Source organism: Mauremys reevesii, linkage group 20 (assembly GCF_016161935.1).
Source record: "Mauremys reevesii isolate NIE-2019 linkage group 20, ASM1616193v1, whole genome shotgun sequence".
In the NCBI taxonomy this organism is placed as follows: domain Eukaryota; kingdom Metazoa; phylum Chordata; order Testudines; family Geoemydidae; genus Mauremys; species Mauremys reevesii.
In genome coordinates this window covers 7049688-7073916 of record NC_052642.1, presented here as the reverse complement: position 1 = coordinate 7073916, position 24229 = coordinate 7049688, and the positions used below count along the sequence as shown (strand labels likewise).

Here is a 24229-nt window from a genome sequence, read left to right as displayed (position 1 = left end):
TGCCTGTTGGTTGCTCGCCATCCATGTTTGTTTTCTAAGGGCTGACCTACACTGGGCGGGGGGGAGGGGAGGGTCGATGTAAGATACGCAACTTCAGCTACGGAATAGCGTAGCTGAAGTCGACCTATCTTATTTCGACTTACCTCCCATCCTCACGGCGCGGGATCGATGGCTGTGGCTCCCCCATCGACTCCGCTTCCACCAATCACCCTGGTGGAGTTCCAGAGTCGACGGGAGCACATTTGGGGATTGATATATTGCGTCTAGACGAGACGCGATATATCAATCCCCGATAGATCGATTGCTTCCCGCCGATCTGGCGGGTAGTCTGGACATACCCTAAAGGAGGTGAAGTAAACAGTGATGCTTATGATGAAGTTCAATGTCCAGCTCAATGGTGTTTGATTTTGATTTGTGCTAATAAATAGCACTGGATTGAGCCAACATGGAATGTATGTTACAGGAAAGAGAGAGAAACTTCTGCATCAGATCTTAGCTTACTGGTGTCACCTTTTTTTACATTAGTTTAAATTATTTTGAGTAGTTTTTTTGTTGAAAGTCTGTTTTAACTGTGTTCATTATCCCTTCTGAAAATAAACCTAATTTCACTTTTAACAAAAGGCTGACCTTCCAGACATCTTAACAATAGAAACTTGGTGGTGCTAATTTATAGTTCTTCAAGTGCTTGTTCATGACAATTCCAGTCAGGTGTGTGCATGTGCCGCATGCTTGACAGCTGGAAGATTTTTCCCCTAGCAGCATCCATAGGGTTCGCCTGGGTGCCCCCTGGAGTTGTGCCTTCATGGTGCCCAATATAGGGCCCTGCCAACCTGCCACCCCGTCAGTTCCTTCTTACTGCCAGTGACGGCTAGCTGGAACTTCCCGCGCTCTTGCTTCTGCAGGCACCTTTAGCAGTGTCCCATTGTATTTTGTATATAGTTAGTAGTAGTAGTAGTTTTTGTCTTAAGTTAATAGTAGAAGTAGGGTAAGATTTTGTTGTGGGGGTTCCGCCCCCTTGTTTCTCCCCCGCCACCAGGGCTTGCCTCGGTTGCCAGGGTTTAAACGGTGTGGAGTCTGGGGAAAGTTTATGCTAAAAGTGACATGCGCACTTCTTGTTTGAAGTGTTTTGGTGAGAGTCACCGAAAAGACAAGGGCCGCATTTGTAAAGGGTTTTGGCTGAGGACTCTTAAGGATCTCAAGCAGACACTCAGGCTTATCCTCATGGAGGCAGCCCTCTGCCTGCAATCTGACCCGGGTCGGCGAAGCCCGTGTGGACTGCCACCACCTCTGTGTGCAGCGCACCGGCGCCAACGGCATCCGAGTCAGCTCCTAGAAAGGAGACTAAGGACTCCTGGCACCGACATGGTGCTGAACATAAGACTTTTGGTAGGTGCAGATCTGTATCCCTGGTGTCCCAGAAGAAAAAGAGGCAGGAGAGAGGGCACTCTCCCCCTCCTAAGCCTAAGGAGACAGTGGCAGGGAGACCTCAGCCCACACAGCCTACTTCAGGCCTGGCAGTTCCCAGGGGCTCGTCGACTCCTGCCCTGCAAGGGGTCCAGTCGAGTCCGTCCCACTACCATTCTCTGGACATTCAACTCCCCTCCACTCCGGAGACTTTTTTGAGGCGGCACAGGACCTTATTCACCTGACGGATCTGCTTTCTCCAAGGAGGGATGAGGCATTGGTGTTAGCCAGGCCGTCTATGGAAACCACCAACTCAGTGGCCCTTTTGAACTCTCGGGCCTTACCATCAGTCAGACAGGTTCTCAGCAGCAGGAACCCCTCCACAAGAGCTACCTGCCTTGCCAAGTGGAAGAGATTTTCAATTTGGTCAGCGCAGCACCATTCGTCCCTGACTCTCACCTCAGTGCCACTTATACCGGACTATCTTCTCCACCTCAAGCAGCAGGGACTATCTGTGTCGTCAGTAAGGGTTCACTTGGCTGCCATCTCTGCCTTCCACCCAGGCACAGAGGGATGCTCGGTCTTTGCCAACTTGTTGGTCAGCCATTTCCTTAAAGGTCTCAGCAGGCTATACCCACAGGTCCGACAGTCTGTCCTGGCTTGGGACCTCAGTTTGGTCCTATCCAGACTCGTGGGGCCGCCATTTGAGCCTTTGGCGACGTGCTCCCTCTCTCTCTCTCGCGTGCTCGCTCTCCCTCTCTCTCGCACGTGCTCGCTCTCCCTCATATACACACACAATCTCAGCTAGGAGGGTGTCTGAGCTCAGGGCACTAACATCAGAGCCCCCTTACACTATTATTCCATAAGGACAAGGTTCAGCTCAGGCCTCACATGGCTTTTCTCCCAAAGTTTGTCTCCCAGTTTCACATCAACCAGGACATCTTCCTCCCTGTAGTCTACCCTAAGCCGATCTCAAGCAGCAGGGAGCAGAGGCTTCACTCATGGGATGTCCACAGAGCGCTAGCCTTATACGTTGAGAGAATGAAGCCGTTCTGAAAGTTTTGTCCAGTTATTTGTGGCAGTGGTGGATGGAATGAAAGGTTTTCTTGTCTCTTCTGAATGGATTTTGTTGTGGATCATGTCCCGCATCCATGAGTGCTACAATCTGGCAGGGGTGCCTGCTCCTTTGATTACTGCACACTCCACCAAGGCTCAGGCCTCTTCAACGGTGTTCCTGGCGCAGGTTCCCACCCAGGGAATCTGCAGTGCAGCGACACACTTTCACCACACACTGTGCAGTCACCCAGCAGGCCAGAGACGATGCAGCCTTTGGAAGAGCAGTGCTCCAATCATTGGCGATTCCGACCTCCCCTCCTGAACTTGGGCTTGTGAGTCACCTGATTTGGAATTGACGTGAACAAGCACTCAAAGAAGAAAAAAGTTACTCACCTCATAACAATTGTTCTTCAACATGTGTTCATGTCCATTCCAATACCCACTCTCCTATCCCTCTGTCAGAGTAGCCGACAAAAAGGAACTGAGGGGGTGACGGGTCGGCAGGGCCCTATATTGGGTGCCATGAAGGACCAACTCCAGGGGGCGCCCAGGCCGACTCTACGGATGTTGCTAGGGGAAAAATCTTCCGGCTGTTGTGCACATGGTGTGCTTACACACTTGATTGGAATGGACATGAACAACACATCACAAAGAACAACAGTTATGAGAAGGTGAGTAACCATTTTTTCCTATCAAGATGTCTTTGTTTTGGATGAAACTGCAAATTCTTCTTCGAGTGATTGCTCCTATGCATTCCAGTTAGATGTGCGCGCCGTGCGTGCACGGCTCTTCGGAACATTTTTACCCTAGCAACTCCGGCGGGCCGGCTGGGCGCCCCCTGGAGTGGCGCCGCCATGGCGCTGGATATATACCCCAGCCGGCCCGTCCGCTCCTCAGTTCCTTCTTACCGCCCGTGACGGCCAGTTGGAACAGTGGAGTGCTCCCTTTCCTCCACAGCCCTAGCGTTTCTCTACTCTTGAGTGTACATAGTTGTTTAGTTTACTTAGTTGTTAGTTTAGTTGAATAAGTTTAGTTAGCTATAGTATAGAATAAGGGAATAAGGGGGGTTTACCCCTCTTCTTCCGCAACCGGTGCGGGCTCATGCCCAATGCACCGGGGTTTAAGCCCTGTGCGACTTGCCAGCGACACATGCCTGTCGGGGACCCGCACGACTCCTGCCCGCGCTGCCTCGGGGAAACCCACCGTCCAGATAAGTGTCCTATCTGCACGGCCTTTAAGCCTAGAACAAGAAAGGAGCGAGACAGTTGTTTAAAGCAGCTCCTTATGGAGGCAACGCTCCAGCCTCCCGCACCGACCCCGGCGGCACCGAAGTCGTCATCGGCGCGCAGCGCACCGGCGGCCCCGAGCCGCTCCGGTACCGAGGCTCCTCGACCTCTGCAACCGGCACCGGTGACCCGGCACCGTTCCCTCTCCCCAACGAGGAAACGTAAGCTGGCGAAGACGGCCTCGAAGCCGCATCCTCCGGGACCAATAGCCCAGCCACCACCGACGCCTCCGGTACCGGCTGTGGCGGTGCACAGACCGTGCACGGTACCGTTGACTCCGGCGCCGCAAGGGCCGTTGAGTCCGGTACCACCCTGCTCCCCGGTGCCAACCGCGGTCGAGCTACAGCTCCCGTCCACGCCCGAGACGTTCTTGACGGCGAGAGAGCTCATCGAGCTCACAGAGGCACCGAGCCTCCGGCCCCCGGCACTGCTGGTGCGGGCTGTTAAGTCAGCGGGTAAGCCGGCTATGATGCGGCCTCCTTCCCCTGACGGATGGGATAGACGGCGCTCCAGGTCTCGGTCTCGGGCTCACCATCGCGGTACCGTTCACCTTCTCGGCGCCGGTAGCAGTCCCGGTACCGCTCAACATCGCGGTACCGGTCGCGCTCCCGGAGACGCTCCCGGTCCCGGTTGCCAGCCTGTCGGCACTGCAGAAGGTCCGATTCCTGGCACTGTTCCCGGCACCGTGACTCCCGAAGCCACTCCCGGCACCGCCGGTCAAGATCCCGGTTGAGCTCCCGGCACCGTGGCAGTCGATGGTCCCGCTCTCCATCTCGGCACCGCGACGACCGGCACCGATTCTCGGCACCGTACGGGGACAGATTGCCAGCATCGACGGCGCAGTCCGTGAGCGCCTCCGCTCCTCCGTGGCCGTCTCGTCACTCCTCGGTCGCTTCGCGGGCAGACAGCAATGGCCATCTTCAAGCTGCCCCGCAAGGACAAGTCCACGGTGCGCAGCAGTGGGGCTTTTGGGTCCCCTGGGCCCAGTACAAAGCTCAAGGGCTCCCTTTACCCCCGCGGACCCCAGCCTCCGAACGCAGGGGGCCGGAGGCCACAGTGAGCAGGCCGCCCCCATCACCACCAGGTGAGGCCCAGTCGCCACCTGGTTCTGCGGAGCATCCGCGGTCCGAGACGGCTGCCCACCCCATAGAGGAACCACCTTCGGAGGCCGTGGTCCAAGGTCGGTCCTCGTCATCCTCGCCAGACAAGGCGGTGGCGGGGGCATCTATGGCGGACCCTCCACCTATTGACTTGCGGGCCCACCAAGACCTTCTTCGCTGGGTGGCGAAGGCTATTGACCTCCCCGTGGCAGAGGTCGCTGAGGATGATGACCCGGTGACTAATGTAATTGGGGCTGAGGCCCCAGTGCGGGTGGCCTTACCATTCATCCGCACCATTCAAAAGAACGCCACTACCATCTGGCAGTCACCGGCGTCTGTCCCTCCCACCGCTCGCGGTGTAGAAAGGAAGTACTCCGTTTCCCCCACGGGGTACGAGTATTTGTATACCCATCCTGCACCAGACTCACTCGTGGTCCAGTCGGTCAACGACAGGGAGAGACATGGCCAGCCAGCTCCAGCGCCGAAATCCAAGGAAGCTAGGCACATGGATCTGTTGGGCTGAAAGGTCTACTCAGCGGGGGGTCTCCAGCTCCGGATCGCCAACCAGATGGCCCTCCTCGCCCGATACACCTTCGACATCATGGTGTCCCTGGCGAAATTCTCGGAGCTGATCCCGACAGCCTCACGCCAGGAATTCTCGGCCCTCCTGGAAGAGGGCAAGAAATCCTCCAGGTCCTCCATCCAGGCTGCTCTGGACTCGGCGGACTCGGGTGCCAGAACCCTGGCCTCAGAAATGACCATGAGGCGCATCTCCTGGCTGCAGTCCTCCACCCTGCCACCGGAGGTGCAGTACACTTTTTACAAGACCTCCCCTTCGACACTCAGGGTCTGTTTTCGGAAAAGACGTATTCCAGAATTCAGACCCTCAAGGACGGTTGAATTGCCATTCGCACTCTGGGTATGCACACACCGGCTACCCAGCGAAGGTCATTCCAGCAGCAACCCTACCGGCCCTTTAATCAGCCCAGGTCGCGACCCTATATTAGCCGGCGATGGCCTGAATCGCCGTAGACCGTCGGGCAACAGGCGCAACCAGACCCAGGCGCCTTCCAAGGCCCCTCAAGGGCCCAAACAGGCCTTTTGATGGGACGCCCGAGGACGGCCCATCAGACTCTGTACCGGATCCTTCCCGATTATTTTACAACCGCCTTTCCCACTTCCTTCCGATATCTTAGCTGCTGTAAGAAACACTTTCTTTTTCAGTTTCCCTTAATCAGGTATTTAAAGAGAGGAAAAATTTTCAAAGCTACATTGAATTAATTTTTGATCAATAGATAAATGTAGTCCCAAGAGAAGCCTGAAGTGAACTATTACATAATACCCTTTTCATTTTGTTGACTTGGTAGCTAATGAACAGGGAATTATTGATAGTGCATTACAGAAGAAGTCAGCTTCATGGCACTGCACTGTCTTGCCCCATGGCAAACCGCATGGAGCTCAGGCTCATGCACTCACACCTGGGAGCTCTGAGGAGATTAAGCTTTGTTCTCCTAAAAAGGGAGAACAAGTGTGGGATAATTATAGTATAGTGCATATATATTATTTTCATTGATTTTATAGCTAAATGTCTTGATGTGACATTCCTAGATTAGTTCCAAAATGAAATGGAATGCTACTTTTTCTAATGTTAAACTAGAACTAGCTAAAGTTCTGAAGTATAACTGTGACTGACCATAGTGTGGATTTAGGAGCATGATGCTGTTGTAGCTACTGTGAATGCATAACACCTATTGAACTCTGTGGGAGTTCAGTGTGGGCAGACTTGTTGAGAGAAATTTGAGCCCCGATACATCACATTCACAAGTCCCATTTCACCCCAGTTATAGATATTTTGGGGGGACTTGCGCTCAGGGTCCTGGTGCAAATGTCCCCCTGTTCCCACCCGCTCGTCAGTCCTGAGTGTGTGCAATGGCTGCAGGATTAGGCACTTAAAATATTGGAACTGTACGGGAAAAACATAAGTGAGAGTAAGAAATGTAAATGGTGCAGGGGAAAATGCAGAGAAATAGTTTTTTAAAATTACAACTTAAGTTATAAGAAATGAGGCAAGAATAGTCTGCAGGGGTGTTGAATGGGCCTGTTGCTATGAAATTGATCCTCAGCCCTGGGCATTCTGTTATCTCCTGGTTCTGCCTGCAGAGCCACCAGTTTATTTCTGTTTCTCTCCCAGTGGATCTATCATTTGCCACTAGGAAGGAGAGGAGAAGATGGAGGGGTGCAATGCCTTTTTAGAGACACAGGTGGTGGGCACAATCTGCTATTACCTGCCCTCTCTCCCAGTGGCAATTTAAAGGGCTCTTGAGAATTCTGATTCTCCTTCCCTTATCTCTCCTCCAGTGCCCAAAATTAAACTATTGTTTACACATCCTCCCCACCCACCTATTATCTCTCTCCAGTCTCCACCAAATCTAGTATCTATGCACATTCTCACCATTGATCCTTTCCTCTAGCTTCTCCTTTCCATCTCCTGTTTCCCCTCACTGCTAGGGTGAAGGGAAGGGAAGGAGATTGGAGAGAAGCAGATTGGAGATTCTTGGTAATGCGTGGTCTTCTCTGCTTGAGGTTCATCTTCTTTCATCCTTCTTTGGAAACGTTAACTGTGGGTGGGGTGGGGTGGGGAGTCCTCTTGCAGTGTTCTGAATACATAGGTAGTGTCCCCTTTCTGAGAACTCTTCCCAGATAGAGCAGTAAGAAAGCCCTCTAATTCCAGAAGAGTCAGGTGCTTGCACATAGTGCTTCTGGGCAGGGAGCTGGAAATACTGGTTGCAGCCCTTAATTATAAGATGGGATTTTTGTTTCTGCACGTGTCCGGGAGTCTGTATGATCTGTTCAATATTCTAGAGGGTCAGTGGGGGCTGCAAGTGGCCTTCAGGCTTTGAGTACCAAGGGAATATACCATTGCTTTCTCTGTTTTTAACATGTTAAATAAAAATTAAAGGAAAAAATATTAAATGATATTCTAGTGGAACTTCATAATTGTCACATTAATCAAATTTATGATGAATCTGTTTAGTATTAATGTTACAGTGAATATCAAATTAACCTTGTGGTGTGTTTATGATGTAGTTCTGATACAGCATAAAAGAAATATTTGATGTTGATATTTAAGGATTCCTTTTTAATAAGACTTACATTTAAGAGTATAATGCTTTCTTTTCCTTGTGTTCCCCCATTTAAAAAGTGAATGTAATGTTGATGAAAGGGTCATGGTCAGCTCCGAAGAGGATGGTCATTACCTAACCACAAAACAAGTGTACAATGGGTAATATAAAACTCCCCTAACCACCTCTCCAATCTGCCTTAACTTGATCTGACCACCGTGGGGTGGAATTAGTTTAGCTCCATGTCTCTGCTTGACTTCGCTTCTCGAATGAGAAAGTGTCCTGAAACTCCAACTCATTTTTGCATAGGCCGTTGAACAGTGGTAAAGTTTGGATATCCTTCACTAAAAGTTTAGTAACCAGATTTGAATTAGTGACCCTGGAGGTGATGAGCTCTGAATCCCCTGCATGGTTTGGTCCCCAGTATAACACCTTTTATGGTTTGGTTTCTGTTGCTTTTAATCTTGACAATTTTAGACTTCAAAGTTGTGGGGAATTGTTAGACAACAAACGAATATTTGGTCTGAGAGATTGGCATCCTGTAATTTTAATGGAACCTAGAATACTTTTCTCTTTGTAATCTTAAATCTCCTCTTATTGGCTACATAGAACCTATTGTGGCTGATGGGCCAGAAGTTTTGTCTTATGCAGAAGGTTTTGAGATCACAAGTTTATCCATGTGGTATCAGTCTCTTACAAGAATAATTCAGTGTACGGTATTGAATTTTGCAATAATCCCAGTCTCTCCTGAGACATTCCTGTGTATGCCACAAATGTGAGAAAATCTTCCGTAATTATTGTATTGTTGCACCCAATGCACAACTAGTTTTTTCCAATAAATGGACTTTGTAGCTCTGGTGTCTAAATAGTTATGATCAAGAAATGAGGAACAAATTAAAATGGTGCTAATTTTCGGCTTGCCAGCCTTGACAATGTCTCTTTAAGATTGCATTAATTTCTATTCTTCTACAACTTTTTTAGCTAGAGGACTGGATATACTTTGCTTGTTTGAGTGTCTAAACTATTCCTAGCTCTTTCTGTTGTTACTCATAGACACTGGACCAGGTTCTGAGTTGTGTCTCTGGGCTGTGCTACATTACGCTTTCCATCCACTGTGTCAAGCTGTCAATTCAGCAGCTCAGGAGTATTGATACATAGTTTCATATCTGCCATTCTCCTTTTTTCCTGGGCATGTCCTGTATGCTGAAGGGTGACATAGCCTAGGTACTGGTATGGTGGTTTCTTACCACCAACGGATTCCTCTGTGCAGGGGAAATTCTCAAGAGGCTGGATCAGCTGCCTTAAAATCTGCTTTATACCAGTAGAATGGCACAAAGCAAACAGGCCATGGGGGAGTGTTTGATGTTCTATCTAACTCCTCTACTCTCATAGTGCAAAATAAGATCTTTGTCTGAAGCAGTTCTTCACTTTCTTCCTCTTCTCTAAAATTGGAAGCAAAAAACTGTATTGTCAAATCTGCTACTTCTCTATTCTTTCTTTCTAATTCATTACTAATACTTCTTAGTAGACTGCATTTGCTTGATATTTTTGTCTGCTGCAACTCTCTCCAATGTCATCAGTTTTTCTTCTTGCTTTTAACTTCTGCTTATTTCCAAAATATAGATTTCCAAATTGTTGTCCTTAACAGATTTTATTTATACTTTTGAAAAGCCTTCTGTTTATCCGTTATTGCTCTTTATATTAAAGTCTAACCACATTAGTTTCTGTTGCTCTTTTGTCTTGCCTAAAATTAACTGGGATGAATTTCAAATGTGGCTTATCCAACTGTTAAATATTTCCAACTTTTCTGCAATAGATTTCATATGCTGCTGTTATAGAATTCCAAACCAAAATCTTTTGGACATATTGCCTTTAAAATTTACCTTAAAGTCAGAAATATTGAGGGTTTTTTTTAAAGTGCTATGTGGCTATTTGGATCACTATCTCCAGCATGGTTCCTAGTTTTAGATGTATCATATTTTTTAGGATTAAATTAATTAAGGTCTATATGTAACAGTAAGAAACTTAAGATATCTCTTTGTGAGGAAGTGAAAATTAAGGAAAAAAACCACTTACATCCTTCTGAGTTGGGTACTGCAAAAGAAAAACCTCAGACCCGTCCTCTTCTCCCCCCTACTCCCGTCGGACTTATGGAATCATGTAAAATATGTGCACATCAACCCAGTCTATGCTTCAGACTTGCTAAATTAGTTTAAACCTAAAAGTAACAGAAGAGTGGCAGGATTTATACATGAGAGAACCAGTAATTTTAATCCAGATTTCTTTCACAAAATGCCTAGAAAGAAGATCAAGGGCTAAAATCCTGGCCTTATATTTTTTCATCTGGTTGTGTCAATCTGATTTTTTTAAATTGATATTTGTTTATATCTAAATCTTTTATTCAGTTTCATAGGATTGGCAATTTCTGCCCAGGAGAATAGCAGAGGTTTTTTAGACCAGGAGTAAGATTTATTGGCAGAGTTATGTGCAGAAGATGGCCCAGAACCTGTCTACATTATGCCTCACTTTAGCAAGTAGTTTTGCTCACTTTTCATGAACATTAGATTAAGTCAAAATGAAAGAAAATCAATTAAAAGTAAAGAAAATGTAGTGCCAGATTCTCTCCATAAATACATGGATATAGCGCCTGTTGACTTAAGTGAAAATGTTGCACATATCTGAGTGGGAAAATTAATATTTTAAATATAACATTCAAATATTGCAAAAGCAAGTAGAGTGATTCAGAATGATGTGAATAGTGTTGGGTCATTTATCAGCACATAAGCCATGTAATGCAGCATGGTTTAATTTAAAGTACGGTGTTGAGTACAGAAGAAAGATGTGATGGTGGATAGTATGTTGAAATCATTTTGGGCAAAGCTTGGCAGTAATGTTATAGCTGTATTGGTAGTTCTGTTTACTATAAATTGGTGGAAGTTATTCTGGCATTCATAAAGTATGACTACAGACGAAGGATATTGTGTGTGTTTCTAGTGGCAAAACAATCAGCAAAGGGATAACTGTAGTTATCGATAATGTAACGGGGACAAGTTCCAATGTGAAGTAGAGACTGAGGAAAAGATCCTTCTGTTCTAAAGACCAAATGAAATCTCTTATTGCAGGATGTCCCCAAATTTTAAAAATTTTGTATGGAGAAGAACATAGTGATCCCAGTGAGTAGTTTGTGATTTTAAGAATAACTTTGAAGTAAAGCCATCATCGGTTGACATAGAGGAGAAACTTGTACTTCAGTTATTCAGACATAGCTTTTTCACTCAGAATAACTAAAATAGAGAGTGCTTCCAAAGTCAGCAAAGGAAATAGGTGATGTAAGCCATTTAAAAATGGAACTGACTTGAACGTGAAGTAGACATACTACTTTTAGTTTGATTTGGGGATTATTATGAGGTATATGTTGCATTAGTTTTGTTTCTGGTATCTTACTATATTACCTTACTATTATATAATCCTAAATGTTTTTGGAAAAAATATCTACTTGATTTTTCCCACATGCAAGCAAGTCATTTTTGGTTTCAGGACAGAATTTAAGTTCTGTGGCACTTAGTGTTTAAGTACATTCAGGGGAAGTAATTTCTGGAGGTTTGTATCTTTGTTCTATGCATTCTTGAGAGGAGTCGGTATGACGGTATATATTTTTATTTATCTGGGGTAAATGACCTTCTCTTCAACTAAGAGCAATTACAATCTTGCTGTTTCTTTTCTTTTTCTTGACAGAGAGAGCTTGATGCCACAGCAACGGTATTGGCTAACCGACAAGATGAAAGTGAGCAGTCTAGAAAAAAGCTTATTGAGCAAAGTCGTGAGTTCAAGAAAAACACTCCAGAGGTAATGTGAAAAGCTACTTAACAGTTATTTGACTTTCTTGATATAATATATTTTAATTGACTTTTTGGGGATCTAAATTTGAACATCGTACTTAACATAAATGGCTTGTTTACATTTCATAATCATCTAAAACTCAGAGACATTGTAAAAATCTTTTTTTCTGTGGTAATCCAAACTTTATCACTCCACATGCATGTAGACCCTTAAATGTAAATCAAGGGTGAAATTTCAGCTCTGCTCTGCATTGGCCCATCTGTTTCCACTGAAATCAAATAAAGTTTTACCATTGACTTCAATGGGAACAGATCTAGGCCAATGCTCAGCATTGGGGCAGAAGAAAATAATACATCAGTGAGCAGAAGTGGGCAAAGCTATGGAGGGAGAGAGGTCTGAGTCATGGAGGGTACAGAAGGAGGTGTGAGGCAGAGGGGATAAACATCTTTTCAAAGGCTGATTTCTCAAATAAGCAAAGTATCTGGAAGTTGGAGGATTTATATATGCATTCTGCAAATTTTATGTGTTTTCTCACCTTTCTATGAAGAACAAAACCTCAGATACCCCAGAATGCAAAAATGACTTTCTGCATTTACCAGTTTGTTGGCTTATTTGGAGAACTGTCCTTGGCAAATTTCTTCACACACTGACAACTGTATTTTTATCAAGCAGAAATTTACTGAAAAGGTGCTTTTAAATGCATTGTGCGAGGTCTCTCAGTAAACTTTTAGTACATTGTCTGGCTGCTCATACTCAGAGGAAAGCCCGGCATTCTTATAGAGGCATTGTTTTCCCACTCAGTTTTTCAAGTCGGTGGCTTGCTTCTGCAGTAAATAAGCAAGACATACTGGTAAGTGAATGGTTTTTAATATGTTAATCATATGGTGGTAGAAATTAAGATATTTTTTTTAAAATAAAAACACACTGCTGCAGTCTTTTGTTCACTAATTTGGTACAGAATGTTTTCCTTGTCTTCAGAAGTAGAGATGGATTAGATCCAAAACAATGATGTGGGTCATCCTCAATATTTGGGGAAGCTTGGATCTATTCCGACTTCTACAGGTTGAGCTCATCTCTCTTTGTCACTGCCATATCACATTCTCCTGTAAGCTTGTATAGATTCCTTGGTGTTCCTTTTCTCTCTTTCCTCTGTTGCTATGATGTTTCCTTTTCAGTCTTCTCTGCTTCTGAACAGGAATTTCATAGTATACTTCATCATACTCTACTTTCTTTGTCAGAATTAAAAAATAAAGTGAGCTTTAAAAAAAGAAAAAGGTAACTTATGCAATTACTGCTTTCAGAGACAGAGGAAGTATTTCAGATGTGACAGGGCCAACCTGTGCTTCCTCAGTTGATTGTTGGTATAGAAGTAATTTTTCTTCAGGTAACGTCTCTGAGTATTCCACTTGATGAATGTGTGCACCACGCACCCTTGATTATAGATTTTTATTACCAGTGTCCATTCGGTTTGCCCATGTGCTATTGGTATCGTCGTGCCCCAAACCAAGGCTATATCAGGCTTTGTGAGCAAACCGGCCCTCAGTTCCTTCTGGACTGCCTGGCCCAAGACAGAGATAGCATGTCCACCTCTGTAGCACTCTAGACTCACCCAGGTAGCTAACACACTTGCAGTGTCCATCGCTGACTGGGATGGCCTCTTTACGTGAGAGGCAGCATTTAAACCCCAGTGAACTGGGCATGCCCCTCACAGGGAGAATTTTCCTGCAGGGAATAGAACAAGTCTCTCTCTAACCAAAAAAGTTTTTTGTTTTTGTTTGTTTAAATTCCCCCCACCAAACTAACTACAACTAACAAACCAGCTAGCTAATCTAAAAAGAAGCTACATAACTGCCGAGGTAGCCAATAAGTGAAACTTCTGTCTAGCCCTGAAATCAGGGTCTGGAAGAACCAAGATCTCAAACTTTGACTCCTTGTGATGGAACGTTCCCTTTGATCTGCTTCAGAACCAGGTCAGCTTCCCCCGCAACCTCCCCGAGGCATCAGTCTTCGGGAATTTCTACCCCCACTTCCATCTCGGTGCAAGATTCCCCTAGTAAGTAGACCTACTCAGAGCCCTCCTTCAAATCCTCTCAAAAAAACAGATCTAGTTCCCTTCTTGGGGCTTCTCCTTCAAAAAGACCTTGGTCTCTAGCCTCCTCAGACGTCTTCCTTGAGTCTTGGTACCATAGAGGGGAAACGCTCTTCTGGCACAGGGGATGTGAGAAAACAGGGTTCCAGGAAGACCTTGTACCATTGGCTGGGGATGGCACCAAACATAGAAGATCAGTACCATCGACTCTGGCTCCTCTCTCAATGCCATTACCAAGTGTCACGGTACCATGTAAGCCTCCAACCTCATTGTCACAGCCTTGAAGTGCCTTATGCCTCTGGTATAATCTGACAAGGACAAACACTCGGTACTACAACATCTGTTGGTACTGCAGGACTTCAGATACCAGAGAGACTCTTGATAGCTGGATTCTTTTGCATTCCCGGTACCATAACCTACCTTCTCCCGCCCCCCCCCCCCCATTCCTCTGGGAGCTCCTCCATTTGAAGAAGAGGAGGATGTTGATGATGTCCTCTCCTGTGCTGCTTCCATTTCAGTGCAGGGTTCTCCGATTATACCCTTACACTAACCCGAAGGGACAGGGAAGATGCTCCAGGATCTTATCAGTCCTGGTGGGAGTAACCCTGAAATCCATCCCGTCATATGTATGGGCCTGGCTGGGATGATTTAGTTGGTGTTTGTCCTGCTTTGAGCAGGGGGTTGGACTAGATGACCTTCTGAGGTCTCTTCCAACCCTAGTCTTCTGTGATTCTAAATGGTCATATTGGGATCTCTGGGTGTCTATCATTGGTAATTCTCTCGGGCCCAGACCCATCCTATCGGTAATTCTCTCAGGCCCAGACCCAGCCTGTCATCCCTATGATAGGGAGACACAAGCTGCCTCCCCCCACCAAGCAACAGGAGGGAACGTTTGAGGAGCAGGATACCAGGGTGGACAAAGAAGCACCGCTTCAAACCACCATCTTGTCCTCTTCACCAGATGAAGCCCTGATTTCTCCCTCTCCATTGGTGGCTGATGATTTTTGGCAGTTCCAGGACCTTGTTAAGCAGGTGGCGGTCTCTCTGCAGATACCCCTAGAGGAGATCCGAGAACCCTAACACTAGCTCTTGGACATTCTGCACTCTGACATACCATCTAGAATTACCCTCCCTATTAATGAGGCTCTATTGGAAATCCACTAGGATCATCTGGCAAACCCTGGCTACAGTGACACCCACTTGTCAGAGAATATTCCTACCAAGGACTCTGAATTCCTCTTCTTCCATCCACCTTGGTACCGCCAGTGACAGTAGCCCGCCTGGCACAGATGAGGTCTCCATCTTCCACTGCACTGCCACAGGGATAATCAGTACTGGCGGAATTCCACCAGACTAGGGACCTCTGCATGACGGAGACACCCGAGTCTCAACCCCTCGGTACCGACATCATGGCACTGAGCTTTTGCTGGGCACAGGAGATATCTCTGCAATCATGCCATGCCCCTCCACTGTCAAGTGAGGGGTCAGATAGTGAGCCAGAGGAGGTCTTCCCAAGCTCCATAGGAGACGCACTATCAACAGGGTGTGGGAGTGCCCCCCATGAGCATCTCCACCAGGCCCTATGCCACCACAACGGCCATCCTGGGACCTTGGGGTGACACGACAGCCTGCTTTGCACCCTTCAAGCTTTGCCTGGCGGCTTTGCGCCAGACGAAGCAGGCATGCCTTCACCACCATCCATGGCAGATAACTTCTGATTGTTCCAGGAGCTGGCAAAAAAAAAGTAGTGAATACCCTCCACATACCACTGGAGGAGGTCAAGGACACACACCAGTAGCTCCTTGATATCCTCTACTCTTCGTCGTCCTTGAAGACCACCCTTCCAATTAATGAAGCTATCTTAGATCTGGCTAAAACAGTGTGGCAAAACTTGGGATCTATTGCCCCAATGTGCAAGTGTGAGGAGAAGAAATATTATGTTCTCCCAAAGGAATCAGAGTTCCTTTTCTCCCACCCATCACCCAATTACATCGTGGTGGATGCCATGAAATCCTGTGACTGACAACACCATTCCAGGGTAAGGCCCTGTGATGGGGATTGGAAGCACCTTGATCTCTTTGGCAGGAAGGCATATTCCTCAACAACCTTACAATTCTATATTGTCAACTATCAGGCGTTCATGGCAAAATAAAATTATGCAAACTACAATAAGCTGAATGACTTTATTGGTAAAGTCATCATTCAGGAGGGACAACTAGTGGCAAAAATATTGCTACCGTCAGCCCCTGACACTGCCGACACAGAGGATAGATCCATCTCCACAGCTGTGGTGATGAGGCGGGAGTCATGGCTCCACTTGTTGGGATTCCCAGAGTAGGAGCACACCACAGTAGAAGACCTCCTGTTCAAGGGTTCAAAGCTCTTTGCTGAGAAGAGAGATGCCTCCCTCGAGGCAAAGGGTTCTATTCTTGTTACTTCCTAATAACCAAAAGAAAGGGAGGTTGGAGACCAGTACTGGATCTCAGAGCTCTCAACAAGTTTGTCAAAGCTCAGAAGTTCAAGATGGTCACCACCTAGATGATCATTCTATCACTGGAACAGGGAGGACTGGTTTTTGGCCTCAACCTGCAGGACACCTACTTTCACATTTCGATTCTATCAGCTCACAGATGATTTCTCAGATTCACTTGGGACATTACCATTACCAATACAGAGTCCTTCCCTTCAGACTCTCATCAGCCTCTACAGTATTTTCCAAAGTTCTCTCTGTGGTAGCTACTCATTTATGCTTGCAAGGGATAATGATCTATCCATACCTGGATGATCAGACAGAGCCTGATCACTCCTGGAGGCTCATAGAGCCATTGACACCATGATACACTTGTTTACTGACCTGGGCTTACAGATCAACATCCAGAAGTCAACCCTCACACCAGTGTAACACCTGGAATTCATAGGGGATGACCTGGATGTTCTACAGGCCAAAGCCTTCCTACCTCAATACAGTTTTCTATTCCTGGTCTCACTCATAGACACAGCTCAATGCAGTCCCCAAATACCAGTCAGACTCTGTCCTCAACTATTGGGGCATATGGTGGCACGCACGGCAGTGATACCACCCGACAGACTCCAGATGTGATGCTTCCAACTGTGGGTCAGTTAGGTTTACAAACTACACAGGGACAGGCTGGACAAACCCCTGTCACTACCTACCGGGATGAAAACTCCTTAGACTGGTAGAAGGACCCAGCCAATGCATGCAAAGGGATCCCCTTCTTGCAGATGTCACCATCCTTGCTCCTTACCACCGACGCATCTCTAGTACAGTCTGGCATGCATTTAAAAGCTCTCACGATGCAAGGCAAATCCAATCTCCTCAAACTGAGAGTGGTCAGAAATGTCTGTGCCCATTTCCTAGCAGGATCACGTACACAGATCCAGACAGACAACATAGCCTGCATGTACTACATCAGCTATCGGGGAGAGGGGCAGGTCACCCTCCCTATGCGTGGAGGCAATGAGACTATGGAACTGGTGCATCTCTCACAAAGTCACTTTGTCTGTGGCCTACTTCCTGGACATGCAGAGCTTGATAATGGACAACCTCAGTCGCAAGTTCCTGCATGATCACGAGTGGGAGATGCAGCTGTCAGTATTCCACTACCTTCACGTGATGGGGAACACTGTCTTTAGACCTGTTCACCACTTACCAGAACAAAAAGTGTCCATGCTACTGCTCCAGGACAGAAATGGGACATCTTTGGCTCCACAGTACTGTAATCTGTAACTGACCCGACTCCGAAGTCCCAAACCTCCAAAAGGGATACTGCTCTGAGTCACCTACAGTGGAGCACCCATAGGGACACAACTTGAAGAAGAAGAAGAAGAAGTAGTTACTCACCTTGTGCAGTAACAGTGGTTCTTTGAGATGTGTGTCCCTACGGGTGCTCCGCAACCCACTGTCCTCCCCTCTACTTCAGAGTTCTCATTATGATTCTGTGGTAGAGAAGGAACTGAGGACAGTTAGCTCGTGTGCTCTGGCTAGCCTTGTGGCGCAGCACGAGGTAAGACAGTGCATGTGCAGGCCCTACTGACACTGCTACCAAAGTTCTTTGATCAGCAGTGCAAAGGCACAGACACACTTATGGGGGGGCAGATCTCGAAGAACCATCGTTACTGCACAGGGAGTGTAACTACTTTTTTTTTCTCTTCTGTGATGGACACTGCTTGGGATTCACTAAGAGTGGATCACCCATAGGGATGCTACTTGAAGAGGTTACTCACTCTGCAATAACCTTGGTTCTTTGAGAGAAACTGTAGTCAGCCTTAGAAAATAGATATCTGACAGAAAAAACACAGGAAAAGGACAATTTAGTCTCTCCAGAGCATAGCATTCTGAGTAGGAAGAATAGTCCTTGGATAAAACTTGAGGAACCAAAGCCTATGGAGGCTGGGAGACAACTAGAAGGTGAAGATAATAATTACTTGTGCAGGCTCCTAGCCAAAACTGCAACTTTGAGTCCTTGTCACAAAACCTATCCAAGGCAGTGAAACCGTCTCTGAGACCTACACCAGGGAAGTACAATGACTAAACTCCAAATATGCATCCGACGCAGTGGGTATTCACCCACGAAAGCTCATGCTCCAATACGTCTGTTAGTCTATAGGGTGCCACAGGACTCTTTGCTGCTTTTCCAAATATATTGTTGTTAACAATTTTTTTTTAAAGCAGCTTATGTACAGAACATCTTCCAAGATAAACAAGGTTTGCCTGCTCTGAAAATAGTCTCTTCCCAACTGAGATTGTTTGAGTTAAGCTTTGTGTCTCCCTTTCGATTAAGTATGCAGCACAGTCAATGCTGCAGTGGCATAGTGCATTACATGATCCCTTTCCCTCACCACAGATTAGTGGGTAAGTGTCACTTGCCTCCCAGCTCCCTGCCCGATGCTGTCCAAGATGCCCTTAAACTCTCCCCAAAGTCTGTTGTAAGTAATCTAGTGTTTAGAAGAGCCCTATGGCAGAGGGCCCATTCTGCTACACTGTCAGTGAAACTTAGAATATTAACACTTCTATTTCAGGAGAGTAGATGGGTAGGAGAATCCAGGTGAAGCTTTAAAAGATGAAGCAGATACAATAGGGTATCTTCCTTCATGTACCTTGTAAATTATCAACTCTGATAGAAAGGTAATATATTGGGCATTTCCCTTTTTTTGAGATCTTTCCCTTGTTTTCATGGCTTCGGAATAAATGTGGAGTGCAATATTCAAAACTACCAGCAAATGTTTGACCGGTATAGTCAAGGGCGTACCTTCAGAGAAGCAATGATTATTCTGGGAATGTTTGGGCACAGGCAAGTGTGTGTCAGGAGTTACAACTAGAGGCTTGAAATAAAGCTTTACAAATGTACTATATTTCAAAAAGTGAGTTTTACACTCTCAGAACTTGTAAAAGGACAAGATATTTTCACTATATTATGTCTGCATTCCATAGATGCAAATAGGGAGTTGTCAACCTCTATTTATTTGTATTTCATTGTGAGCAACAACTAAAAAGGTCTAAGGTTCAGAGGTTGTGTTATCTAATTATAGATCTGAAATATTTAAATTATTATAAGCAAGATCATATGAATTGTCATGACAGATCAGATTACTGGTCTGATTCTAATCCATGTATCAGACAGTGGTCAGTACCCATTGATTTAGGAAAAGGTGCAGTAACTAAGAATGGTGCATGAAACCCTGTAGCTACCAGTTAAAGCAAAACCTTCCCATAGCAAACATTTCTTCATAACCCACATCCGTGAGTGATTGGCTTATACCCTGAAGCATAGAAGTTGTTTTTTCTCTTAGGGAAAAAATATTTTTCCAGTGTAATGTAACTAAGGATGTTCTCATCTGTATAAATGTCTAATCAGTTTTTTAATCCTACAAAGCTCTTGGCCTCAAAGTTACCTTGTGGCATTGAGTGCCGCACTCATGGAATGTCCCTTGTTCAGTGTTTCATTATTTATGTTGTTCTAGTGCAGGGGTGGCCAACCTGTGTCTCCAGAGCCGCATGCGGCTCTTCAGAGGTTAATATGCAGCTCTGTACCTAGGCACTGATTCCGGGGCTGGAGTTATAGATGCTAACTTTCCAATGTGCTGGGGGCAGTGATGAGCTGCCAAATTTTTAACAACCAGTTCCCTCCTCCCTCCAAAATTTTAACAACGGGTTCCCTCCTTCCACCCCCCTCCGGGGGGGGGGGTCGTGCCCCATCCAACCCCTCATGTTCCTTGACACACACACTCCGAGACCCCTGACCCATCCCCCCCTTCCCTGTCCCCTGACTGCCCCTTGCCGCCACCCAACCCCTCCTCTCATTCTCAATGGCCCCCCAGAACCCCAACCCCATACAACTACCCCTTCTCTCTGTCCCTGAGTGCCCCCACCACCTCATCCAACCCTGCTCTTTCCTGACTGCTCCCCGGGACCCTTGCCCCCATTCAATCCCCCTGTTCCCTGCCCTCTGACTGCCCTGACCCCTATCCACCCCCCCCACAACCCACCCCTCCTGCCCCCTTACCACACTGCCTGGGGACCAGGTCCACTCTGCCAGGACCACGACCGGCGCCAAGGCCCAACTCCCGAGCCCGGCCGGACCAGAGCAGGCACCGCCGGCGGCAGCCGCCGCCCGACTCCCGGGCTGGCACTGGGCCCAGCCGGCGGCAGCCGCCGGCCCGACTCCCTGGGCCGGCGCTGGGCTGGAGGGAGCCGCGGTCTGGGACCGGGAGCTGCTGAGCCAGCCGCACCTCCCCTCCCCCTCCGCGCCCCAGCTTACCTGCCTTCATGCTGCTTGTTCAGGCTTCCCGCGAACATCTGATTCGCGGGAAGCAGGGGAGGGGGAGGAGAAGGGGGCGGAGCAGGAGAGGAGCGGGAAGTGAGTTTGGGCCGGAACTTTTGTTAAATTTAGCAGCCCTTAACAACCGGTTCTAAAATGGCTGCTAAATTTAACAACGGGTTCGCGTGAACCCGTGTGAACCGGCTGCAGCTCACCCCTGGCTGGGGGATGCTCACTGCTCAACCCCCTGCTCTGCCCCAAGCCCTGCCCCCACTCCACCTCTTCCCCCAAGGCCCCTACCCCTTCCCCTGAGCATGCCATGCCCTCGCTCCTCCCCCCCTTCCTCCAATAGCCTCCTGCACTCGTGAAACAAATGATTGCAGTGGGCGGGGGGAGGGATGAATAGGCGCTGATTGGTGGGGGCTGCCGTCAGGCGGGAGGCACTGGGGGCTGAGGAGCGGATTGGGGGCTGCTGATGTATTTCTGTGGGTCTTTGGCAATGTACATTGTTAAATTCTGTCTCCTTCTCAGGCTCAGGTTGGCCACCCTTGTTGTAGTGCATAGGAGTCCTGGTCATGGACCTGGACCTCATTTTGCTAGGTGCTGTACAAATACACAACAAAAGATAGCCCCTGCCCTAGAGTTTACAATTTAAGCATTAATAGAGAAGATAATTCAGATGCTATTTATTCTAATATTCATTATTTTGTCTAGCTGTATCATATATCCTCTTAATCATATCCTTTCTAAATAGTCCCAATCGTACTGATTAGTAATGCTTGGCATGAAGCCAGGGGATTTCCTGATGCTGATCATTATGCTCCCTAGTTCCTGTCCAAATTCCTAGTTAGGTAATTACATTCTGCCTACTTACATTTATTTAACTTATGTAAACCTATCCAGTGCTCTAGGTGCTTCACAGTAAGTTTAAAAAATATAGAAAAATAGAGGAAATTCCAAAATACAATTAGATATAAATAAATAGTTGAGCCAAGACTTTGCCTATAAGTAGTAAATGTTAGATGCCAAAGAAAAAAGGGCCAATAAAACAAATCCCATTCAGCCCATCAATCTTCATCTCTTCGCATCCCCATCTACCCTTATTAAATCCCTGGAATAGAGAATATGCCTTGCCTTATGCCCAGAAGATTAGCAAATCCAGATTTTGTTGGACCACAGCACGGTGGCGTTTCAGAGTAGGGAATTTCATGTTTTCATTGCAGTTTCTGTTAGTACGTGAAGAATACCGTATCAATCTTAAGCCATTTTACAGTATTACTATGTACCTTTAATAGCTTTTGTCTTCCATCACAGATGTGTCTGGACTTCAGTATTGGGGCTGGCTAATCTTCTAACTATAGTTCTGTAAAGCATTTTAGAAGCCTTTTGGATGAAAGGCCACGTTTGTTTTTGTTTCTTAGTAGTTGATATCTGATTCTCTGCAGCAGGGTTGGGAATTGGTACAGATGTAAATGTAAGGTGCAGTAGCTATTTTAGGGCCTGAGCTGGCTATGATTTTTTCAATTTGAAAAAAGATACTTACTTCCTTTTATTTGGGAGGTGCGTGTTGCTTTATTTAGAGCATTATGAGGCAAGATCATGGGGGCTTTGATAGATAGTCTGGCATTCATTATTTACTTTCTAAATAGGGTAAACTTGGATAATTTAAAATCAGAAAAAATAATCTGTAAATTCAAATTACCATTGGACATGTGTAAAATCCTTTTTTTAGTTTATTGGGCTCTTTATTCTGCTTGACAATGAAAATTAGCTTTGATGGTAGTGGTTTGGATAGCTACATACGTGGACCAGAAGGTTGCATGATTTGGTCTTTGACAGAAATGTAATTTATAAAGAGAAGACTAGAGATGTTTTTGTCCAGGTTTGTATTTAAGATTAAAATGATTTTATTAATATGGGTTTCTGTTGTAACTAAGATACTATGCTTGAGACCTTGTTTTTTTTATTAGCCATTCTGAGGTTCCTATATTTATCTGACAGAAAAAAAAAAAGTAGTAAAATGAGGGAAAGGAAGATGAGGAGCAGACCAGCTGAAAATAGTGTTAGATACCAGTTTGTGGTGTGACTTTGTGAGTCATGCAGAATCGGTGTGAGATTTAGCATAAAGGAACTTACTGTATGAAGGAGCTTACCCTCTCCTTCTTTAGTGCTTTTTGCTTGCTTGTTACTTTGATCACTGGTCTCTTCTAAGGATCAGTTGAAGCACTGATTACTCATTGTGGCCTTTCCCTGTTTCCAGCTTGCATATGTGCTCCATCAGTAAGATTTAGAAGGTCAGGATTACCTTTTAATGCCAAAATTGACATCTGTATTTTTATAAAGCTGATTAAAGATCAGCTCAAAAGGGATATGGAACTATACAGGGGAGCCTTTGAGCACAGCTAGCATAGGTGCATTCTCAGGCCTGGTCTACACCAGGCGTTTAAACCGGTTTTAGGAGCTTAAAACCGATTTAACGCCACAACCGTCCACACTAGGAGGCACCATATATCGATTTTAAAGGCTCTTTAAACCGGTTTCTGTACTCCTCCCTAACGAGAGGAGTAACGCTAGTATCGGTATTAACATATCGGATTAGGGTTGGTGTGGACGCTGATCGACGGTATTGGCCTCCGGGAGCTATCCCACAGTGCACCACTGACCGCTCTGGACAGCAATCTGAGCTCGGATGCAGTGGCCAGGTAGACAGGAAAAGCCCCGCGAACTTTTGAATATTTCCTGTTTGCCCAGCATGGAGCTCCGATCAGCACGGGTGGCGATGCAGTTAAAAATCAAAATAAAGAAAGAGCTCCCGCATGGACCATGCGGATGTGATCGCTGTAAGGGCAGGCAAATCTGTTCTATCAGCGCTCCGTTACAGAAGACGAAATTCAAAATCATTTTTAAAAAATCTCCAGACAGACGCCATAGCAGGGGCTCAGCGCACTGCTGCGTGACAAACGTAACGGAAAGCCCAAGAATCAAATGGACGCTCATGGACTGGAGGACTCAAGCTATCCCACAGTTCCTGCAGTCTCCAAAAGTATTTGCCTTCTTGGCTGAGCTCCAACTGCTTCTAGGGTCAAACACAGTGTCCGCGGTGGGTCAGGGCATAGCTCGGCAATTTACACACCCCCCTACCCACCCCAGAAGTGAAAGGGAAAACAATCCTCTCTTGACTCTAACATGTCACCCTATCTTTACTGAATGCTGCAGATAGACCCGATGCTGCAGCACTCAACACCAACATCCTTGCTTCGCCCCGCCATGGGTGGCTGATGGTGCAATAAGACTGGTACCCGTCCTCATCATCAGCCTATTGGCAAAAGGGGCAGTGCAAAGGACTGGTAACCATGATGACCAGCATCTGTTAGGTCGATCAAGGGTGCCTGGTCCTAATTTTTCATGGTAGATGGTGCAGTATGGCTGATAACCATCATCGTCATAGAAACAGGGGCTGAGCTCCATCAGCCCCACCCTTCATGTGTAAAGAAAGATTCAAGTGCCCCTGAACTAGCAGAGGGATGCTGGGCTCCTCTCCTACACACTCCTT

General features: G+C 46.5%; 1 protein-coding gene across 36 annotated transcripts in view; it reads left to right on the top strand.

Moving 5' to 3' along the window:
* Positions 1-24229, top strand: part of CUX1 (cut like homeobox 1) — a 399391-nt gene that overhangs the window by 75649 nt on the left and 299513 nt on the right. For 20 of the 36 annotated variants that reach the window (XM_039508427.1, XM_039508428.1, XM_039508408.1 and 17 more), the window contains one exon: positions 11704-11814. In XM_039508427.1, coding sequence (XP_039364361.1) covers positions 11704-11814 — 111 coding nt within the window. Of the gene's footprint in view, positions 1-11102; positions 11142-11703; positions 11815-12609; positions 12659-24229 lie in introns of those variants that run through there. The other 16 variants (XM_039508426.1, XM_039508398.1, XM_039508397.1 and 13 more) reach the window with 2 other exon arrangements.